Source organism: Erpetoichthys calabaricus, chromosome 14 (genome assembly GCF_900747795.2).
Source record: "Erpetoichthys calabaricus chromosome 14, fErpCal1.3, whole genome shotgun sequence".
In the NCBI taxonomy this organism is placed as follows: Eukaryota; Metazoa; Chordata; class Cladistia; order Polypteriformes; family Polypteridae; genus Erpetoichthys; species Erpetoichthys calabaricus.
This window is the reverse complement of record NC_041407.2, coordinates 45,407,845-45,432,136: the sequence shown is the minus strand read 5'-3', so window position 1 is coordinate 45,432,136 and position 24,292 is coordinate 45,407,845. Positions and strand designations below refer to the sequence as shown.

Below are 24,292 nucleotides of genomic sequence, written 5' to 3'. Positions count from 1 at the left end.
TATCGTGTCAAAAGAGCCCCCGATGGACATAAATCGCTTTATATGAATGAACATACCCAATCTCAGTGAAAACTCATAGAAGCGTTTCAGCTTGGCCACTAGGGGGCACACTGCATTCCAAGCTTTCTCCTGTAGCTGTAGGTCACAGGGGTTCTGAATGGCCTAATATGAAAAAAGAACAGTATATAATGGTACAAGCGTCTTAAAAGAATCACAAATTTTATTCCTTCCATTTTTCGTTAACTGTTTAAATCTAAGCAAAAGAATATACTAGCAAAGCAGAGGTGCCAGGTAAGGCCGTAACGTAACACACATTAAGATAAGAACTTGCATTATCTATATACTGTACTTTTAAATCTTGGTCACCAGGCCATTACCCTTAAATGCTGTACATGGACAGACTAAATCTGACCCTGCAAACAGTCCTACAAGCTCTCAGAATGTTTCAAGCAAACCCCGAGAAACAAAATACATATATCTTTAATACCAAAGCTTTACCTCTCGTATCTCCTGCCCTGCTCCATTATAAGACTGTAGTTCCGCCAAAATCCCATGGGCTTCCTCTAGTACAGCATTCACCTGGTTCCACACAGCAGTCTCTGCCTCCGTTGGCTGGGCATCTATACCAAGGAAGGGGTAAGGAGTGTAAGGAAAGTGGCAATTACAGGAGTCAACTTGGCTTGCTGCACCTTGACTACAAGCAGATATATTCAGATTTGCCTTAAAAGCCCCATGCCTCTGTTATGACGCGGATGACAAAAGTAACTGACAGTACCATGCAACTGCTTTGCTATGTATGATCAAAGCGGCTAGCAGTCAAGCTGCTTGGCAAAGTTAAAGCTGCTACTGTCCTGCTAATAAATTCAGAAAGAGTGCACAGCTTTCCAATAAGCTGTTTTCCATAATTAAAATCTCATTCTGCAGGCAGTTACTGAGATGATCACACTGCCTCCATCTGTTCTCCTTGTTGAGGGGGCTATGCGGCTGCTGACAGCAAATTTTGAATGAGCATTAAAGTCTCACTTTGCTCTCTTAAGTTACTCTGTATCTTCAGCAGGCTATTAAGTCTAGTGGCTGAGAATGCACAAATAATACCAGAAAGCAGCAGGTTCAAAACTCACCCCAGCCCAGTATGAACCCTGCAGAAATCATTTAACTTATCTGCTCTCCAACTGTAGAGAACTGCAGGAAATATTGCCAATGCTGGCAACAAGAATCTTGGAATGGCATTAAACATAAAATCTAAAAGATATTCTCACTTTTCATGGCCCTTAAAACAACTCACTTGTTATGTCCTTCAAGCAAGTGAGCTACTGTCAGCAGTGCCTATGACCACCTGATGTTAACTATACTGTATTTGCTAAATATGGATACACTTAGGTGTAGCACATGAAGGACATAAGAAGACAGTCTAGTCAGATGTTTCCTCACTGCAGTGTGATTCATTCAGAGTACACAGGATTGACTGCAACACATGAAGCTACAAAGGTGGTTTGAAGAAGAATTGAATACCATTGTCAGGACAGGCTGTGTCTGTAAAAGTTAGAAGATAAGTGACTCCATGCTGTCGAAGAGGATCCAGGCATTGGTGAGCCTAAGAAAATGTGGAACAGGCATGCTGGCCCAGAGGCATAACATGATTTGTATTTGGTTTTTTTGCCACTTTCAAAAGCTGCCAAGTTCACTTTTTAATAGCTACAAAAACAGAAAAAAAGATGTAGTTTTATACTATGCTGTCTAACTCAAATTCTCTTTTTGAGGAAAGAATAATTACTGGGACTGGAACTACTGTATACAGCAAAAGAAAAATATCCAGACAAATTGATTGAATTTGTGTGATTTATATAATCAATACTTGTCATAGACTGCTCCCCACCTTAAACCGTGTACTTCTGAGTGATACCCTAGCCTCTGTGACCTTGACCAGGCTAGGCAGGTTAGAATACTGAAGAATGATTGGAGAACTGGTGAAGTGATGATCCACTGTGCACGTTACTTTTTACTGCAAAACTGCTTCTCATCTCCGATTAATAAACTACCTGTTGATGTTTGTGTACTGACCTAAGCAGCCTGAAACAGTATAGAACAGCTGAGAATCACAGTTTAAAGTAGGAAGTGCTTAACTATAAAACACAGGAAGAAGACGGTGGTGGTGATGAGGGGCGAATGCTGTCACACAGTCATTCAGGTAAATTCTTGCTTAATACATGATTTGTAAATAGAACAGTCTCTGTTTTAGACTAAGTCTGATCAGGAATGTCTTTTTGTCACTTGCAGTAGAGTCCAAATTGGGTCTACTTTCACATATGACCATTAAAGAAGTAACTTTGGAATAGGGACCAAGTCCGAAGACAGGCACTCAGTCACACACCCACAATGACTCATATTGGGTTGATTTAATGTTGAAAATCAGCCTGTGTTTAAAATCTATTGGATGCACATTGTAAAGGGTTGCTGGCTAGCAAGGGATTACCAGGAGACCAGAGTCAAAAAGGGTCTTACAGAGGATCAGAAACCCACTGGGCAGATGGAGAGCGTCATCTTCTCATCAGTCTTTGAAGCCAGAGTAGTAAGCCTGGTCAATGGTCAGGGGTTAGCTGAAGAGAACCAGTGAGATGATGGGGGCAGGAAAGGTGGAGTTGGGCTTAGGAAATGGCAGGAGGCAAAATAAACTCCAACGTGATCATTGTGTGGCATTAAAAATATCGCTGTCAATATTACGACAAATAGGAATCCCTGTCTCAAAAATGTGTGTAGGTAACTTGGAAGCAGAATTCGAGTTCAATTACAGCTCAAAACTGCACTGATTTTAAAGAAGAACAGATGACAATGTGGCCTGGGCAATGAGACAATATATAAATGCTGCCACGATCTCAGAAGTCATTATTGGTACTGGTCTGGAAGTACCTCAGGCAAGTTGTTTAAAAGGTTACCCCAGTAAATATTAAATGTATATTAACGTATACATTTAAACACACATCACCCTACTAAAATATAAATAAACTAGCCAACCCGCGGCATAGCATACGCCGCATAATTATTTATTGATGGGTGAACACTTCCTGAACGACACAGTTGTCCAAATGGGGTGGTTTTGAGGATACAACTGTCAGTGAATGAAAAGATGGAACTCTGGAGAGAGCGACATACAATTGTCCGTGATTGAAAACTGGGTTTGGCAGATACAGGCATATCATTTTGAAAGTTTGTCCCTGTGCCTTATTAATTGTCATTGCAAAGGCCAATCTAACAGGAAATTGTCTGCGTGTAAAAGTAAAAGGCAAATTTGAATCTGATGGGGTCAGGGATATCTGGGGAATAAGGACAGTTTGTGAGGTAGGAGCTGCGATAGTTTTACACTACAGTACATTGTGGTGAATGCTGGTAACAGTCCGTCCAGTGCCATCACAGAGACTTCTTGCTGGCATGAGGTTTCTGAGAAGCATGACGACTGGACCTATTTTAATTTTGAGTTTATGCGGAGGCATGCCAGTGGGAGTAAGACTATTAAGAAATTCTTCGGGGAATGAAACTTGATCTGCGGGATCGTCTGTGACGATGGCAATGTTGGTGAAAGTTACTTCGTCGGTAGGGATAAGTTTCAGTACTTGTTCATTAAGCTGTAGCGAGTCTTTGTTGGCGACGCTTAATATAGCTCCCGTACTGAGTTGTTCCGGAGTCACAGTTGAGAAACACTTTTTTAATGAGTTTAAGCACAGGGAAAAAAATGAACATTCGAAACATCCGTAATGTAATAAACCACCAAGAAAAGTAACATTGCAACAATGCACGCTACGAACCGATCGCTGTAAACAGAAGTGAAAACAAAATCAAGCCCGGTGCATTCATTAACTGCCTTCTCTGTCTTATGCGTCCAGCCCCCACTCTCTAGCGCACCTGTGTGTGTCTCTCTCTCGTGCACCTGTGTGCGTGTGTGTCTCTCTCGCACGCCTGTGTGTGTGTGTCTCTCTCTCTCTCTCTCTCTGGCTCACTCGCTCGTTGCACAGGGAATGCACAGGGAGAGACTGAACACATGCGGAAATCATCGGCGCGCACGGCTGCTTAGTGAATTATTGTTGGTGGGCGGGGCTCTGTGAGTTGGCGGGCGTGGCGCTGTCTTGCGTGCGTCTTGCTTGCCATGGACGGTTTCTGAGAAGCATGACGACTGAACCTATTTTAATTTTGAGTTTATGCAGAGGCATGCCAGTGGGAGTAAGACTGTTAAGAAATTCTTCGGGGAATGAAACTTGACCTGCGGGATCGTCTGTGATGATGGAGGCAATGCTGGTGAAAGTTACTTCATCAGTAGGGATAAGTTTCAGTACTTGTTCATTACGGTGTAGCGAGTCTTCGTTGGTGACGCTTAATATAGCTCGCGTACTGAGTTGTTTCGGAGTCACAGTTGAGAAGTCGATGTCGCCACATAGTTGAAGTACTGCTTGAACGGGATCAGAAATAAAAGGAAAACAATGTGAAGGTAATGGACGTGGGAGGAGTGTTAAGAGTTGGCGGGCGGGGCTCTGTCGTGCGTGCCATGGTCGGCTGCTTAGTGAATTGTTGGTGGGCGGGGCTCTGTGAGTTGGCAGGCATGGCTCTGTCTTGCATGCGTCTTGCTTGCCATGTCTTGCGGGTGTCTTGCTTGCCATAGACTTAGTGAATTATATATATAGATGCTCTAGTATTGCTTGTTTCGAATAGCCTCGGAGAAGAGTAAACTGTCACTCTTACACACATTCCTAGTTTCCCTGTTCATGATTTATATAGCACCAGGTTACAGTACTGAACACATTTTTAAACTTATAAATCATCTGAATCTTCATGTGTTTTCTTTGCCCAAGACTTCACATGATACAATTTAACTTCTAGCATGATTTATAGATGCAAGGGCTTCACGTTGCAATATAGGCCTCCAAAAGTGTGAATATTGTGCCTAAAGCAAGAGGCTTGCCAGCTGTTAGATATTTATAAAGGTTGGTTATATTCATCAACCAGGAAGAGCCTGTCTAGCTTTTCTGTGTGAATTAGACATCTGGTACAATCAGAAGTCCACGTTTAAAATTCTTTCTGATGAAACAACTGATCAGACCCTGAGCGTACCTGCAAAACTTTTTAACACCATCAAAGCAATAGCAACAGCACAGCAGGAAGGCCAGCACTGCAAAACATTCTGGTGCTAGGTGTTGAGGTGGGAATACTAAAACAGCTTTTATTGTGATTTAGTGCATGTTACTAGTTTAGACTTCTCAAGGGGTCCATTCTTCCAAGATGTCAGGTGCAGTAGAGTGTCAGGGAACGAGTCAGACAAAGGATGAAACTGGGGCTAAAAAGGCCATTTGGTTTGAAGAAGTTTTTCTTTATGGGCTGCTCATTGCCATTAACAATAAAGATCTAGTAATCCAATCAAGATCAGGCTCCATTGCCTGAAATGCATTAATTGAAGCACATGCACAGGAGTGCTCTGTGGTGTTTACAGAAAGGCTCAATTTTCATTAGCTTGACAGCTCAGGTCTTGCTGGAAATAACAAAATAAGGAATTAGCCCTGACATTTCAGATCTCAGCCATGCTGGTCATACATATTTAGATCTGAGCCTCTAAATCATTGATTTAATAAAAAACAAAACTAATTATCTCCTAATATAAAAGAAATCAAACCCAGCAATCATGTTAGTTAAAACATTTATGGGGCAGACTCTGTGACACCTGTGTTGCAAACCAACTGAGGGTTGTCTCATTTCTGAGTCTATTTCTCAGATGTACTGCACCAGCCTAAGTTCAGCTGTATCATTTTCTTTCAGTCTCCATAGCCAATAACATCCTTTGCGGTGTGACCCATTTGTTTCATATTATCCAAAATAACTTAACACAGTGTAATTAGAAAATGCTCCTATGAGTCCTAAAGGAATATAAATGTTACATAAAACAACATCATCCATTAAAATAGTGGCACAAAGACCCCACAAGATGGTAGTGTGCTGGGTCACCAAAAATGTGCTACAAGTGGAATTGACGCAGACATTTTGAGGAAGGACACTAATGTATCAAATGGCAGCCAGTTTGAACACCAGAAAGCTAAAAGCGATGTAGACTCCTTTATGAGTATCTGGAAACGATAAGCAATAACATGGGATAAGAAGATTATTGCCACCTGAGGGAGAAGTAAGTCAGAAGTGCAAAGGTCAACTGCATCCTCACTTGGTGACTAATTACAATAAGTGTCAAAGTCGGGCACCTTTAGAGCTTGGTGAAAGTGTGAGGGCATAGTGGCAAACAGGTGGATTGAAAAGAGAACACTGGCGAGGTGTGAAGAGATGCAAAGTACATTTGGCAGAGTGCAAGTATACAGTTTCCTTGATTTTTCAACATTGTTGTATAGAATTGTTTGGTAATCTCTACATATCTGTGAGCCTCAACCACACACTGAGGACATATAATTCTGTGATGTTTGACTACTGAGGGATGTCCATTGCTTGTGCTGTGTTTGCCAAGTGGTTACTGCATCATATTATATTCCACTGACAGCAGTCACTTTAAAAAATAAAAGTAGAAAGGTCTGTGATCTCTCTGAAGATAATGCATGTGGCATTTAAATAAAGAAGCAGGTGGCAGAAAAATGGTACAGTACTAGGAGAAGCATGCAACATGGAACAAATTATATTATATTCTGTATAGAAACAGAAAATATAAGGATAAATGAGCAAAGGAAAACAGTGGAGATCAAAACTTAAAAGAAAAAATAATGTGTAGAGTGGTGAAGAGAAGTAAAAGGAATTCATGGTTAAGACAGCAATAGCAAAGAGTGGAATATAAAACTAGTTGTACTCAGTTTTGGACCATTTGTGGCCTTAGTTTAAAATTAGGCTTCAGGATAGGAGGGGGTTTATTAGATGGACTCAACAAGCATTTGGCTCAGACACATGATGCATTGTTCTTGATATTTGCGACTTGTCTGGATAAGATAACGTGTCAAAGTGAGGCATTAGTATAGCTACCCAGTATGTTCTTTTCTGCAATAATTTAAAACAAATGTGAATTATTAATTAAGTGTGTTTCTCATTAAGGGTGAAAGGGGTAAATAAATTATAGGGTGGGACTGAAACTGCTAAAGACTGGAAGCTGAATTAGTCATTGACATTGACATTTATTCAGCCCTAACTGTTCAATATTTCAGTAAGGCAATCAAATCCCAAAATATACAAAAGAACTCATTAAATTAAGTTATATTATGTTTTTTCAAAGCCTCCGTTTGCCAGCCCATGCAAGAGACTCTCTACCCAGGCTGAGAACCCAAGAGATGCCCTTATTGCCTGGAGTTAGCATTATTTACCCTGAAAGTGCCTCAGTAAGCCAACCTTAAAAGAAATTCAAATATAAAGATATTACCATAATGTTGCATCAACTGCCCTCTTTGCACTCATCATTAACATATATTTTGTATCTGAATTATATCCAAGTATATATACACTTTTGCCTGATTACATTTAGCTGACATTAGAATGTAACTGAAGTGTCCACATCGTGTCCAGATAAAGACCTGATGTCAGTCTCCTTCAGCAGAATATGAATCAGCTTCTATTTAAGTGGGCAGTCAATGTGGATAGAAAATGCATTTGTATTGAATGTGTCTGAATAACCAGATCACAAAATAATTTTTCCTAGGTTTTTAATATTGTTAAGTGCTATTCATTTGTGATAATATCACCAAAAAGGAATGTTAAAAGGGGCTAATAATATGTTCAAGCACACGGTGTTACCAGTCACGCTAACAGCATGGCTTTGGGCTGTGAGATGAATTTATAGTCCGGACTAAACAATCCACGATAACATGAAGAGTGTGAAGAACTAAAAGTATCCCACCCTCAGTGCGTTTATATTCACACACATAACCCAGGATAAGGTGAGTAACCCAGTTAAGGTAGAAATCTGGTTTCTTAAAAATGTGTGATTAGTTGCACAAGTAATCTGTAGTTCTCCTTTGGCAAAATGCTCTGGCGTCATTAAACTGTGCAAAAAAAAAAAAGTTACAATTCATCATCATTATCATCATCATCATCAGCCAGTATAAATCCAAACACAAGTATGAGGCCTGTGATATTTTTTTGTGTTTTATGAATAAATATAGTCTTTAATGTGCTGTGAAGTAAATATCATCCATCCCCTATTTACAACTCTAACCTAAGCTCCCTAAGATGTGTATGTACACTGGCTGCTGTGTAACAGTTTCAACATATCTACAGCAAATAGCTTGATGAAAACAAAACTGACACTTTATTTAAAGGTTTCTGTAACCAGGTTGCACACAGCACACTCTTTTCTGCTTGGCTGTGCAGTTGAGAGCTCCAAACGACTCGGTACGTGTGTTTCATGCCTTACACCTAGTATTGCTGTGATAATAATAACACAGATATTTTTACTTCAATAAAACAAGTATTGTGCAAGGTTACTCATTACTTCAAAAAGTAATCAAACTAAGCAACACATATTACATTTAATGTGTTACTGCTCCAGAGATTGTACTGCTGAACTTAGCACTAAAGCTAAACAATTTAGCCATTACTGAAATATTGCAAAAGATTATTTCAACCAGTACAGGGAATAATGTGAGTACCTGACACTTGCTTCAAGAAACTGATCTCTGTGAATGCTACTACCCATGGCTACTAAAAGCATGTGCAGAGCTAAGTAGACAAACAGAGTGCAGTTTTCATGTGCAGACTGCAAAATCCTTAACTGTACCTCGGTTAAGGGTTTACATAGCCACATAAAAGGGTTGTTCACAGAGAAATCTACCTCTGTTAACCAAGTGTCTCAGATACCGATAACCTGGTTTCTTAAACCAGAATAATGGTTTTTATAGTATTTTAGTAACCTGGTTTCTGTGATTAACCAGGTTATTAAAGTACCTGTAAATGTTTTTTTTGAGGACATTTGATTGCTGTGGAGGTGGTAATGGACTGGAATAAGAAATCTTAGATAATAAACTGGTGAGAGTACATGGAACATCTCCCGTTATCAAGCTGAGCGCACCTACTGTATGTGTATAGACAGGTGTCTCTATAATACCAGATATTCTGTCTAGTGTTCAGAATGGCACACAAAGAACTTGGCATTTAATTGAAAGGGCACAGAAACCAGCAGTTATTCAACGTCAGCTGACAGATTTAGTACTTCTGCACAATGGGTGATCGAGCATTGGCCTGTTCCACTGAGAGATAAGTTATACAAAGCTTTGTGCATGAGCAATTTGCAAACAAACTAAAGAATTAAATAAATAATAATGAGATAATAATAAATTAGTAATGTCTGTCATAACACAAAAAGAGCAGCAAACTTATTAAAAGACATACTGAAAAATAAAAAAACGAAAGAAAAACAATGGGAAAGAAATTGGTTACACGTCATTAAGTGTCATTTTATAACCCAAGAATGCCTATTAATTCATTCCATTTAAGCTTCCTCTGTTTTAATTACTTTTAATTTAGATGTTTTATTAAAGTACAATGGAGTTATCTATCCATTCAGTATTGACCTCATAAGTTCTGGGGACATGATAAAAGTTTTCATATATTAATATTGCTTAAATCAATAACTGAAGAATGAACACTTCAAATCCTGGTCATAACATCTACATTAGCTGTAAAGTTCCACTTTTAAATCTCAGAACAGAGTCAACTGCAGCAATGGAGGTCTCCTGAGCACTCATAGAGCTTGTGTTAGACACTTATTGCTGTGTGTTACCAACTAAGCAAACTAAATCAAACCAAATTAAAAAATAAAACAAAAGAAGAAGCCAATGATCTCACGTTCAAAGTCAAGGAAAAATATTTGGCCATGCTCAAGTTCGGCGCAAGCCAGCACCTTTAGGAGATTCCCCATGTAGAACCTGGAAAAGAAGAAGGAGAGGGGAATTGGGTGATGGGATGGAAGCATGAGGACACAGGCAGCCAAGTGATTGCTGGTGTTCATGGGATGAGCAGCCAGGTGGGGGAGGGTGGCATGTGTGTACGTACGATGAGGAGGGGGGCACGTGAACAAGACAGACAAGGACACAAAGACCCAGCTGCCCAACGCGGCCCCCCGCCCCCAAGGAGACAGGCCTTGATACTCAGAGCTTCTTTTCCAATAAGAAGATATTTCTTCCAAGTGCTAAACAGACCCGCTCTCAGCACACGCCTGTGTTTCTCTGCCGAGAGGCAAGGTTCATCAAACTGTTCTGTTTGCTGTTATGCAGAGCACATTCAAGCTATGACTTTGACAGAGTCTGGATTTCATTGTTTCAAATTATTAGCTCTAAATGTCATCAATGTGAGTGTACCAAGGCCTGTACAATAGGGAGAGCAAGAGAGACGCAGGAGAGCCTCCTGGGCTGCAGCACATCACCACCCTGTAGCTCGCTGCCATCTTCACTCTGAGACTTACTTTCAAAGTCCAGGAAAAAATGAGGACAGTTTTCTAAATCCTTGCCAAGGACCTTAATGAGGTTCCCCATGGCCAGCACACCTAAGCAGGAGACATAACAGACAGACACACAATTGCATTTCTAGCTTTCACCGTATTGACTTGAGACAAACACCAAACCCTCCCCAATTAGCCAGGACCTTTGCGGCATACAATATTTCAATGCTGAAAATGGATATTTGGTCTAAACTTTAGATGACACACTGCTGAAAACTAGGACTAGAATATCTAGCAAGAAACCCAAGGACTACAGACAGTTATGGCAGACAGCTAATCAGACAGTTAAAACTGGCTGGGCCACCTTGCATGGTGTGTCCTCACTGATGGTCAACAGCAGGAGCAAGAAACAGAGCCCTACAGGTAAATGTAAAGGATGTTAAATGCTTAAAGTGCTGGAGAGCAGTTAATCTCTTTCACTGATAGAAGCACTAAAGAAAGTGATGAGAGTTGGCAGGTAGTAGGCATTTTAGTCTACCAAGGGCAATGAAACCCTGAGGATTGGTTTTCACTGGGATTTGACTGGCTTGTGGCCCTGCTCCCTAAAAATCAACATGAAGTACACTTTCAAGGCTCTGATCAGAGCTGATTTTGAGGTAGACTTGGGGACTGGCAACAAAAGAGATCATTCTGTCTTGTGATGCTCTGTCATCTGGAAGGACACTGTTGGGGACTGTTAAGGAAAGTATTTGTTAGATATGTTTAATTAACAAAGCAAGACACTGACAAGTAGTTTTATTTACAATGACAGCTTTTAAACAATTGCCGTGAAAGAAGCAAAACCTCACATTTTTAGTTCTGTGGTTTTACAGTTAAATATCAGTACATGGCTAAAAATCATATGGTCCTCACTTCATAAAGTTTGATAAATCAGAAACAGAAAACAGAGTTCTTTCTTTATTCAACAAAAAATAAACCAACCTGAGGAAGGCATGTGTAAAGGTAAATGCATCTCGTAATTCAGTAGAATGTAGAACCACCTTTAGCACCAATATGTTGAAACAAATAATTTCTTTAATAAACTTCTAATCTCATGCTGTATATAATAATGGTGAAGGTTTGTCTACTCTTTCATAAACAAAGTGAGGATGCTTGAGGGTATTCATTTATGAACAGATCTCAAAGTTCTAGCTACAGCCTTTCAAGAGGATTTAGGTCTTGACTTTGATTTGACCATTTCAAAACCTTAATTATTTTCTTTTTATCCATTCTGTTGCAGATTGCCTTTGTGCTTAGAATCTTGCCCTATTGCATAATGGCTCTGATGTAGATGTCGAACAATGCGCTTCACAGTTTTAGGTAATACCCTAGTGCAAGAAGGAGTACATGGTATACTCAACGAGTGTGTAGCATTGTTTCATTGGTCTTGTGATTTGTTCAATTGATGCATTTCTTAGATATGCAAATTTGTAATGTCCTTCAAGGAGAGAAGGATTTTATTCGATAAACCCTTCCAGGTCAGGTCAGCTTGGGGAGCATGCACCCATAACACGACGAAACAGCTCGGGATCCTGGTTGGCAACCCCCCAGACAGACACACAGTTCATCCGACCCTCTGGAAAAGACCATCTATCTACCACAACTAGGTGTTACATGGGCATCCCCTCGGCCTGGTCCAGCCATTTGGGCCCTTAACAATGAGGATCATGTGAGCAGGATCACCTTCGGGAAGTCGCTCCACATGGCTGTAGCGCTGTAAGCAGCGCTCCCTCATAATGCAGGTAATGTGCCTCATTCGGGACTCTGTGAGCAACTGCTCATTCAACACAAAGTCAATCCAGCTGTGTGCAAGGATGCTCCAAAGAGACACAGTACCAAAGGAGTCCAGTCTTCATTCAGGCCACTAGATAGCGTCCATGTTTCGCAAAGTCAAGATCAGTGAATATTTCTTCACCAACAGATGACCCACAGCCACTGAACCCCATGACCCTGCCAAACACCCAGCCCATGCAAGTATTGAACAGAGTAGGAGCAAGAACACATCCCTGTACAAACCCCAGAATCAACTAGGAAAAACTCTTCCATGAAAGCCATAATAATTTAGATATTTTCTGAGGGCTATAGAATAATAGATTGCATTTTTGCATTCTTTGCAGTTTTTTGGAGAACCATACAATGTGAATGTGTATGCATTTATCATGGCTTCCACTACCTGAAAAGACCTGCAAATATCTTGAATGTTAATCATTTGTAAATAATTTTTGAAAATGATAATATAAAATTGTTTGGAATTTGCCTTACAACTCTCCCCTTGGCGTAGTGTTAACTACAAAGCCAGAAGCTCTGCTGAACTGCTAAATGTCCTGCTTTTATATAGAGGTAGCACTTTGAGGTTATTTGGTGCACTAGATTGAGCCCATGGCACATTACATGACAGAGGGAATGTCAAACTCAATGACTGCCATTTCTGATCTTGTTGCCTGAGCATGTCGAACTACACAACTACAAAAATCACAGGGCATGACAAAGTCGATGACTCACTGATGTCTTTCCAGCGCAGTTCCAAATTTCCAAAGTATTGCAAACTCACCCCTTTTTGTGGCAGCCAATATTCTGTGCTGTACAAATTCTTTACAGGTATGGTGAGTTCCGAGGTCACTTCTCTTTTTTCCCCTATTATCTTGTGGTACATAAAACATTAGACACTAGATAGACAAGCCTTTCCTTTCCCATGTATCTTAATCCTCGTGGCTGTAACATATGCATTGCACTTCTGGCTGAGCACTCATTGGTTCTCATCTCTTGCATACACAGAGCTTGTCCATACAACTTAAGACAAACTCAAACCTGTTTGATTTTGTCAGGGTGAACCATAAAGTGGTGCATTGAGTCGCTGGGTATGTCATACTACACGACTGTGCGTTATGGGAGTGTGCTGTGACTGCCTCTATCTTGAAAAAGGCATGTAATATGACAGGGCCTTTAGCAACACCTGGCTCAGATTACCTTCTTAAATGACACTGAAGCACTACAATTCTGCTCAATTTTTCCCTCATGACTTCTGGCCTCCCCTCCTCGAACCGCCACCTTATCGTGATGGAGGGGTTTGCGTGTCCCAATGATCCTAGGAGCTCTGTTGTCCGGGGCTTTATGCCCCTGGTAGGGTCACCCAAGGCAAACTGGTCCTAGGTGAGGGATGAGACAAAGTGCGGTTCAAAAGACCTTCTATGATGAATAAAAAATTTGGACGGCGTTTTCCCTTGCCCGGACGCGGGTCACCAGGGCCCCCCTCTGGAGCCAGGCCTGGAGGTGGGGCTCGATGGCGAGCGCCTGGTGGCCGGGCTTGCACCCATGGGGCTCAGCCGGGCATAGCCTGAAGAGGCAACGTGGGTCCCCCTTCCCATGGGCTCACCACCTATGGGAGGGGCCAAGGAGGTCGGGTGCAGTGTGAGTTGGGTGGTGGCCGAAGGTGGGGACCTTGGCGGTCCGATCCTCGGCTACAGAAGCTGGCTCTTGGGACGTGGAATGTCACCTCTCTGAAGGGGAAGGAGCCTGAGCTAGTGCGCGAGGTTGAGAGGTTCCGGCTAGATATAGTCGGGCTCACCTCAACGCACAGCTTGGACTCTGGAACCAATCTCCTTGAGAGGGGCTGGACTCTCTACCACTCTGGAGTTGCCCCCAGTGAGAGGCTCCGAGCAGGTGTGAACATACTTATTGCCCCCTGTCTTGGAGCCTGTACATTGAGGTTTACCCCAGTGGACAACAGGGTAGCCTCCCTCCGCCTTCGGGTGGGGGGACGGGTCCTAACTGTTGTTTGTGCGTATGCACCGAACAGCAGTTCGGAGTACCCACCCTTTTTGGAGTCCCTGGAGGGGGTGCTAGAGGGCATACCTTCTGGGGATTCCTTCGTACTGATGGGAGACTTCAATGCTCACGTGGGCAATGACAGTGAGACCTGGAAGGGCGTGATTGGGAGGAATGGCCCCCCCGATCTGAACCCGAGTGGTGTTTTGTTTTTGGACTTCTGTCCTCTTCACGGATTGTCCATAACGAACACCATGTTCAAGTATAGGGGTGTTCATATGTGCACTTGGTACTAGGACACCCTAGGCCTCAGTTCGATGATCGACTTTGTGGTCGTGTCGTTGGACTTGCGGCCACATGTCTTGGACACTCGGGTGAAGACAGGGGCGGAGCTGTCAACTGATCACCACCTGGTGGTGAGTTGGCTTTGATGGTGGGGGAGGATGCCGGTCAGGCCTGGTAGGCCCAAAAGTTTTGTGAGGGTCTGCTGGGAACGTCTGGCAGAGCCCCCTGTCAGAAGTAGCTTCAACTCCCACCTCCAGCAGAACTTCGACCACGTCCCAAGGGAGGTGGGGGACATTGAGTCCGAATGGGCCATGTTCCATGCCTCTATTTTTGAGGTGGCTGACCGGAGCTGTGGCTGTAAGGTGGTCGGTGCCTGTCGTGGCGGCAATCCCCGAACCTGTTGGTGGACACCGGCGGTGAGGGATGCTGTCAAGCTGAAGAAGGAGTCCTACCGGTCCCTTTTGTCCTGTGGGACTCTGGAGGCAGCTACTGTAAATGGTACCAGCAGGCCAAGCGGAATGTGGCTTCAGTGGTTGCTGAGCCAAAAACTCGGGCATGTGAGGAGTTTGGGGAGGCCATGGAGAATGACTTTCGGACGGCTTCAAGGAGATTCTGGTCCACCGTCTGGCGTCTCAGGAGGGGGAAGCAGTGCAGTGTCAACACTGTATATGGTGGAGATGGTGCGCTGCTGACCTCAACTCGGGACGTTGTGGGTCGGTGGGGGGAGTTCTTCGAAGACCTCCTCAATCCCACTAACATGCCTTCCAATGAGGAAGCAGAGCCTGGGGACTCGGAGGTGGGCTCCCCCATCTCTGGGACTGAGGTCACCGAGGTGGTCAAAAAACTCCTTGGTGGCAGGGCCCCGGGGGTGGATGAGATACGCCCGGAGTTCCTCAAGGCTCTGGATGTTGTAGGGCTGTCTTGGTTGACACGTCTCTGCAACATCGCATGGACATCAAGGATAGTGCCTCTGGATTGGCAGACCGGGGTGGTGGTCCCCCTCTTTAAGAAGGGGGACCGGAGGGTGTGTTCCAAATACAGAGGGATCACACTCCTCAGCCTCCTGAGAAAAGTCTATTCAGGGGTTCTGGAGAGGAGGGTCTGTCGGATAGTCGAACCTCAGATTCAGGAGGAACAGTGTGGTTTTCGTCCTGGTCGCGGAACAGTGGACCAGCTCTACACCCTTAGCAGAGTCCTGGAGGGTGCATGGGAGTTCGCCCAACCAGTCTACATGTGTTTTGTGGACTTGGAAAAGGCGTTCGACCGTGTCCCTCTGGGAATCTTGTGGGGGGTGCTCCAGGAGTATGGGGTACCGGACCCCCTGATACGGTCTGTTCGGTCCCTGTACAACTGGTGTCAGAGCTTGGTCCGCATTGCCAGCAGTAAGTTGAACCCGTTTTCAGTGAGAGTTGGACTCCGCCAGGGCTGCCCTTTGTCACCGATTCTGTTCATAACTTTTATGGACAGAATTTCTAGGCACAGCCAGGGTGTTGAGGGGTCTGTTTTGGTGGACTCAGGATTGTCCTGTTGGCTTCATCAGGCCGTGATCTTCAGCTGTCTCTGGATCGGTTCACAGCTGAGTGTGAAGCGGCTGGGATGGGAATCAGCACCTCCAAATCCGAGATCATGGTCCTCAGCCGGAAAAGGTTAGAGTGCCCTCTCAGGGTTGGGAGTGAGATCCTGCCTCAAGTGGAGGAGTTCAAGTATCTCGGGGTCTTGTTCACGAGTGAGGGAAGAATGGAGCGGGAGATCGACAGGCGGATCGGTGCGGCATCCGCAGTGATGCGGGCTCTGCATCGGTCTGTCGTGGTGAAAAAGGAGCTGAGCCATAAGGCAAAGCTCTCAATTTACCAGTCGATCTATGTTCCTACCCTCCCCTATGGTCATGAGCTATGGGTAGTGACCACAAGAAGAAGATCGCGAATACAAGCGGCTGAAATGAGTTTCCTCCACAGGATGTCTGGGCTCTCCCTTAAAAATAGGGTGAGAAGCTCAGTCATCCGGGAGGGGCTCAGAGTAGAGCCACTGCTCCTCCGCCTTGAGAGGAGTCAGATGAGGTGGCTCGGGCATCTGATCAGGATGTCTCCTGGACGCCTCCCTGGTGAGGTGTTCCGGGCACGTCCAACCGGGAGGAGGCCCTGGGGAAGACCCAGGACACACTGGAGGGACTATGTCTCCCGGCTGGCCTGGGAACACCTTGGGATTCTCCTGGAAGAGCTAGAAGAAGTGGCCGGAGAGAGGGAAGTCTAGGCATCTCTACTCAAGCTGCTGCCCCCGCGACCCGACCTCGGATAAGTGGAAGAGGATGGATGGATGGATGGATGGATGGACTTCTGGCGTTTTGTTTAATAAAAATGACAACTTTAAATCTGTTATGAGAAGTTTATGTGAATGGATCTTATCTAAGAACTTGATGAGGACAAGATGAATATTAAATCATGTCCAAGTTTCTTTTACATGTACATTAAAGAGATATAAAAGCATCAACATGAAAGAAGGTGCACTTATCTTTTTTGTGTTAATGACTTCATTTTTTGCAATAAATGAAAAATTAGGTTACAATGCATTGAGAGCTGCAGATTTTCATGGTCAACACCCTCTCTGCAGACAGACACACTGCTGATGGCTGTGCCTAAGAGGTCATTAAAGGCCTGGATCTTGGTTTTTATCCAGAACACTTGCAAGCCCAGACACTCAGACTCCTCATTCAGTTTCTTCCAATTAAATTGAACTCCTAGTTTAATTAGAAAGTGTCTGTCTCAGATACTAAGTTTAAGTATTTATTTCACTTTCAAATTCAGATTGTTGCATATTGCTTTCATAGAGTTTTACTGCGCACAGGTTTAACTATAATTGTTTACAGAAATAGGAGTCTTTATTGAGATGATTGTTTATCTATACTAATAAAAGGCAAAGCCCTCACTCACTCACTCACTCACTCACTCACTCACTCACTCACTCACTCACTCACTCACTCACTCACTCACTCACTAATTCTCCAACTTCCTGTGTAGGTGGAAGGCTGAAATTTGGCAGGCTCATTCCTTACAGCTTACTTACAAAAGTTAGCCAGGTTTCATTTCGAAATTCAAAGCGTAACGATCATAACTGGAACCTCTTTTTTGTCCATATACTGTAATGGACTGCAGCTCGCTGGCCGTGGGAGGCGGAGTTGCGTATCGCGTCATCACGCCTCCCACGTAATCACGTGAACTGACTGTGAACACAGTACGTAGAAAACAAGGAAGAGCCCCAAAGAGCGCTGAAGAAAACATTCATTACACAATTGAGAAGGCAGCGAAACAATAAGAAGCGAGCGAGTGACGCATACAAGCATATTCATAAGTGCAGCTAAGGCGGAAACAAAGCACGGTGTAAGCCGTAAGTTTAAATTAAGTTTGGCAAGATTGCTTTTCTCCTGTACAACTATACGTTGCATTCTCAACAGTAAGCTTGCACGACTTGGTCAATCGTAATAAACGAACAATAAAACAGCGGGGAACCCGTGGATTAAATAAAAAGGCTGCTTCCTTGGCGAAGCAAGGAAAAAGGATGACCTTATATGGCGTTCGTTTCGGAGAAGCTGTGTAAAGACTGCTTCACAAAAAAACAGCAGAGCATCTTATATGAGCAGGCAGTCAGCTAAAGAAGGGAATCAATAAATAACTATAATCGTAATAAACAAACAAAAAATAGCGGAGAATCCGCGGATTTCATAAAGGAAATGGGTACCTGAACAGAAAAGTGAGTCTCAAATACCTACACAATAACTATAACAATCGTAATAAACGAACAATAAAACAATACAGAACCGCTAAGCAAGGAGAAAGGACGGCCTTATATGGCGTTCGTTTATAAAACAGCGGACAGGCTGTGTAAAGGCAGCTTCACAAAAAAACAGATCCTTAACAAATTGTTATTGGTATATTTTCCCTCAATTTAAAAAGGTTTTCTTTTCTTCTTAATTAAAATTTAAAAGCAATACTTCACCGCTGCGAAGCACGGGAATTTGGCTATATGCAGTGAGTGTGTACGCCTGATGAGCCCAGAATTAGGGCGAAACATGTGTCGCGTACTCTTTGCATTATTTGACAGTAAACTATTTTTAACCATTCTATGATCTGCTTCTCACAAATGAGGGCACCGTGGCGGATGTTAGCTGACTTGCTGGCCAACCACAAGCGTTACCTGGTCGGTAACCACCCATACAATCAGATTGTGATTCAGACTACGAATGCCGTGAATGTAATTACCCCGATCTACATGCTGTCAAATAAACGAACCACATGCCATGGCGCAATGTTAGGGGCTTCGCCTCTAGCACTGACGTCCGAGGTTCGATTCCCGTCAGGGAGTGCAGTGAGTGTGTACGTCTGATGAGCCAAGAATTAGGGCGAAACACGTGTCGCGTACTCTTTGCATTATTTGACAGTAAACTATTTTCAACCATTCTATGATCTGCTTCTCACAACTGAAGGCATCGTGGCGGATGTTAGCTGACTTGCTGGACAACCATAAGCGTTACCTGGTAGGTAACCACCCATACAATCAGATTGTGATTCAGACTACGAATGCCGTGAATGTAATTACCCCGATCTACATGCTGTCAAATAAACGAACCACACGCCGTGGCGCAATGTTAGGGGCTTCGCCTCTAGCGCCGAGGTTCGATTCCCGTAAGGGAGTGCAGTGAGTGTGTACGCCTGATGAGCCAAGAATTAGGGCGAAACACGTGTCGCATACTCTTTGCATTATTTGACGGTAAACTGTTTTCAACCATTCTATGATCTGCTTCTCACAACTGAAGGCATCGTGGCGGATGTTAGCTGACTTGCTGGCCAACCATAAGCGTTACCTGGTAGGTAACCACCCATACAATCAGATTGTGATTCAGACTACGAATGCCGTGAATGTAATTACCCCGATCTACATGCTGTCAAATAAACGAACCACACGCCGTGGCGCAATGTTAGGGGCTTCGCCTCTAGCGCTGACGTCCGAGGTTCGATTCCCGTAAGGGAGTGCAGTGAGTGTGTACGCCTGATGAGCCAAGAATTAGGGCGAAACACGTGTCGCGTACTCTTTGCATTATTTGACAGTAAACTATTTTCAACCATTCTATGATCTGCTTCTCACAAATGAAGGCACCGTGGCGAATGTTAGCTGACTTGCTGGCCAACCATAAGCGTTACCTGGTAGGTAACTACCCATACAATCAGATTGTGATTCAGACTACGAATGCCGTGAATATATATATATATGTGAATGTATGTATGTATGTATGTATATATGTATGTCTATATTTATATATATATGTGCATATGTATATATATGTGTATATATATGTAGATATGTATATATTTATATGTATCTATGTACATATGTATATATATATATGTAGATATGTAAATTTGTATATGTATATATATGTATATGTGGATGTGTAAATGTATGTATATATATATATATATATGTAGATATGTGTATATGTAGATATGTATATATATGTATATATGTATATGTATATATATGTTTACATAACCTCTTTAACACACTATTTCTCCGCTGCGAAGCGCGGGTATTTTGCTAGTTTATCATAAAGTCAAGGGAAAAGACCATAAACAAACTTCAGCTGAAATAACCTGCACGATCATAAACAAAACATCTCTTTCTTCCTCTAAACAGCCATGAATTTCACATTGGCCTTGTAAAAGAAGTTAAGGCAATGCAAACAACAAGCATTTTCCCTGTAGATCGGACACTATGACATCAATTATTTCATTGTTAATTAATCATTGTGAATTTCCCCTTGAGATTAATAAAGTATCTATCTATCTATCTATCTATCTATCTATCTATCTATCTATCTATCTATCTATCTATCTATCTATCTATCTATCTATCTATCTATCTATCTATCTATCTATCTATCTATCTATCTATCTATCAAAAGTTCTCAAGTGTGTACAAACACAGCATGGATAAAACCGGTAATTGTATACAAATAGTCTGCATAGTGACATAATCAGTGACACTTTAATACAAAGTGCAAACAAAAAAGTAATGAAATCAAGAATCCATCCATCCATTTATTGAACCCACTTAATACAATTCCTGAGTCAAGGAGGGTACCTATCCACTGCTGACCAATCATATTAAATAAAATCAAATAAAATAAAAATGTTAAATATCAAGTAAATTAAATATTATATATTAAATATCAAATAAAAATGCTGCAAACAAAGATAAATGACTTTTCAAGGCACTGATGACAGAGAATAGAGAAAGAGAAAGATGAACTGAGAAATATTGGATTGTTTGGAACTAATGTGATCTACTGTGGTACACAAAACATTTTAACAATTTCCTCTGGAAGGTAAAATATACCTGCACATATTGGAAGGAAGTAAAGACACCACAGAATGAAATCAGGATGAAACACAAATGAAACAACTCCCTCTATTAACAACAAGCAATCGCTTATAATTGAGATGCTTGTTGAAACAAAAGTAAAGTTCGTGCACCGACGCACAATTAGAGTGACCGGACACTGTTCTGAAAAAAATACAAAACACCAGAAATACTTATATAAACTGGGATGTACAGCTACTGTTGCCTCTCCAGTCTATCCAGAGGTGGAAAACACTAAACCAGGTTCCATCCACAGAGAAAACAAAGCCTTGTAATGATTTCTTTTATAAGGTAAACTATAAGTAGTATAAAGATTTATTTTTTTCCTGCTACTCAGTTTGGCCATTTTCACATATATTTTGCAGTGTGCATGGACTGGCCTTAAACTCACCACTAGATGGTGATTTCCATATTTTGAAGATGCATCACTACTCCCTCCTGAGCCTGTCAGATCACACTGTTACGTAAAGACTCTCTGAAGCTTGCAGCTATCTACGTTAGCCCTGTGGACTGCCTCATCTAGAACATTCTACCTCAAAAGCCCAAATGGAAACCAATCACCTTTGCAGCAATAGTAGGATAACCAAACAAGTAGAAGCTATAAAGAAAAAAAAAATACTACACAGTAAAAAGACATTTGGGCCACAAAAGTAGTAATGGTTCTTGGTATTGCTGTGGTTATGGGCCCAGTCCTGGCAATACTGAGACCTAAAGTTTATGATTAATGGTTTCTATAGGAAACTGAAAATGATGTGCTACGTCAAGTTATATAAACTCTAATTAAATCCACTTCAACTCCATTTCAATTAAACTTTAGCCTCACTATTTGATTTTGTTTTGAAAGGGAATAAGAGTTGATATTTTATTATGACCTAGATTAAAAACACTGTTACATCTTAGTATCTGGAAGTTCACAAATTCTTGCCGGTCATTCTTTACTTTTTTGCACACTCCATTCTGTGCACTCTGTCTTTAGTGGCAAATATTGAAAAAGGAAGCAAAAATGTTGGCAAAGCACTTCTTTTTTACATTGAAACTTTCCCCCAAGATGAAAATTAGAGAATTCATTTGACATGACAGTGTCAAGCAGGCAACAAATATACTTTAAGTACGCAACGGGTGAGATACACTGTCTTGAAACGATCGCACATTCAACGTATTCAGTTAATTGAACAGTAAACGTTTGGCACATTCAATTATGACTGTTTCTTTAGCAGCACTGACACTTACTTGAAGCTTTTATTCGCAAAAAGCACACAGCCTTTGTGAATGGTAACCTTGGTCATAAGCCTACCAAAGAGCTGTATGTGAATTGTGTAAGACTTTACAGCAAAATGTACTGGCTGATGTCAAATCTCTGAGTACTTTCTGTTCTGAATGCTGTTACTGATCATCCATTCCTGTCTACCTCACACTCGTGGTCCAGTCATTGAGTCTCACAGAGTATATTTTTACATGCAAATCTTGTACTTTGATGCACTGAGGACAAATACAAAAGAAACAGCCATCACAGACAGCCACTATGAATGCTTTGTTTAGACTAAGTGAGCCAGACACCAACAGCAAAATGTGTCACTATATCTGTCCAACCTTGTCACTCTCTACAGTCTCCCAGTGTGTTGCGCACAGCCACCAGGCAGATACAACCCTATCCATTTATAAAACAACACTTCAAACTTATGCTGTACCTGGGGTTCAAAAAAGGTATGAGAATCCTTTCTGATGCAAAGTGAAAGTTAGCTCAAAAAGGGAAGCAACTACCATAACTAACAACTCCCAATACCACTTGGCAGTCGTCATGACTAAAGAGCAAAACCTTCTGTATTGGTCAGAGAAGACTGAACTTAACTTAGAATGTGCCATTGTGAATACAAAATCTTACTAGTCATATAATGGAGAAAGACAATGCACAGTGCTGTAGTGGGCTGACACCCTGCCCGGGATTGGTTCCTGCCTTGTGCCCTGTGTTGGCTGGGATTGGCTCCAGCAGACCCCCGTGACCCTGTGTTCGGATTCAGCGGGTTGGATAATGGATGGATGGATAATGACTGACAATGCAGTGTGACATACTCACAGCAGAAAATACAGGACTTAATTTATTTCACCCCTAATATTTACAAAATGATGTTTAGTGTGTTTTATAATAAACAATTCATATAATTTAAAAATTGACAGTTTAACATGTTCCCTTTATTTATTTTAAAGTATCAGTATGACAAACTATAGAGAAAAGCCAAGCAAAATGACACCTTTTATTGGCAAATGACACCTTTTATTGGCTAACTAAATTTTAGTTAGCCAATAAAAGGTGTCATTTTGCTTGGCTTTTCTCTACATTCATAATGGCTAACACTGTACAACACCCTAGTACTATGACAAACTATATAATTCAGTAAATCAAACAGAGTTACTTAGAGTTCCACATCCAAAACTGCAAGAGCAAAAGTGGAGGAGAGTATAGTGAAAAGAACTCTGATTACCTCCAAGGGTGCTAGTTGGAAATGGTATTTACATTGGGGCTGATCTACTATATAATGAAAATGTTTGAATTGTTTTGTGCAAGGTATCTCTGATTTTCAGTAGTACAGAGCATTATTTTCCATTTGTACTATTATTGGAGGGTCAGAATTCTTCTATTCAAGCAGAATAATACAGTGAGCAAGAACAACAGTCTAATGTGCACCATTATGACACAGTGATCATATGATATTCATGGAAAACAGGGTTTTTAAGAATGAGAATTAAGGATGATCTAAAAGATGTCTGATAAGTATGTGAAAACTGTACCTCAGCAAGGTGGCCAAAAGTGCCATATGCTTAAAAACATCTACTCTAGTCCAGGATATACTTTTGAAAATCTCAGCTAACAGAACTGCATTTGATGTATAATTCTGAGCTTAATTATACCATGCCTTATGTAGACTAAAGCAGAATGTTTTTGGTCTAAAGTTGATTTTCATTCCTTGCCCGTGAATCTAACTCTAAGGTTCTACACCTGGCACCATTTGAGATTAAATTATTGTTGAACCTATTAGACAGTTGTGAAATGCTTCTTTCATTTTATCTCCATAGTACATAAAGAAACTAGAAAGTGAGTGAAGCTGTCTTAAGGGAAATTTCTATCGAGTTCAATGTTTTAGCAGAAATAACTTTGATTAAGACAATTAACTCTCTGCATTTAAAGAGAAAAGGGAATTAAAATTCTAATCTAAGAAAAGACATACAGGCCCTGTTGCTTGACAGACCCCCAGTCTCCAAAAAAATCCTTGTTGAGAAAAAATGAAAGAAATCTTGGGAAAGGCAATTCAGAGAGAAACCCCTTTCCAGATAGGCTGGCTGTGCAATGGGTGTCAAAAAAATGGGGTACAGTAAATACAATACGCAACAGAACACAAGTAA

At 41.8% G+C, this 24,292-nt stretch overlaps 1 protein-coding gene across 5 annotated transcripts in view; it reads right to left on the bottom strand.

The window, feature by feature from the left end:
• fam49al (family with sequence similarity 49 member A, like) overlaps positions 1-24,292 on the bottom strand; it is a 106,087-nt gene that overhangs the window by 21,927 nt on the left and 59,868 nt on the right. For 3 of the 5 annotated variants that reach the window (XM_028818640.2, XM_051936345.1, XM_028818641.2), the window contains 3 exons: positions 10,418-10,498; positions 499-620; positions 57-162 (listed from right to left, as the gene is read on the bottom strand). In XM_028818640.2, the coding sequence (XP_028674473.1) occupies positions 57-162; positions 499-620; positions 10,418-10,487 (298 nt within the window). In that variant the 5' untranslated portion in view covers positions 10,488-10,498. Of the gene's footprint in view, positions 1-56; positions 163-498; positions 621-9,801; positions 9,882-10,417; positions 10,499-24,292 lie in introns of all 5 variants that reach the window. The other 2 variants (XM_028818639.2, XM_028818638.2) reach the window with 1 other exon arrangement.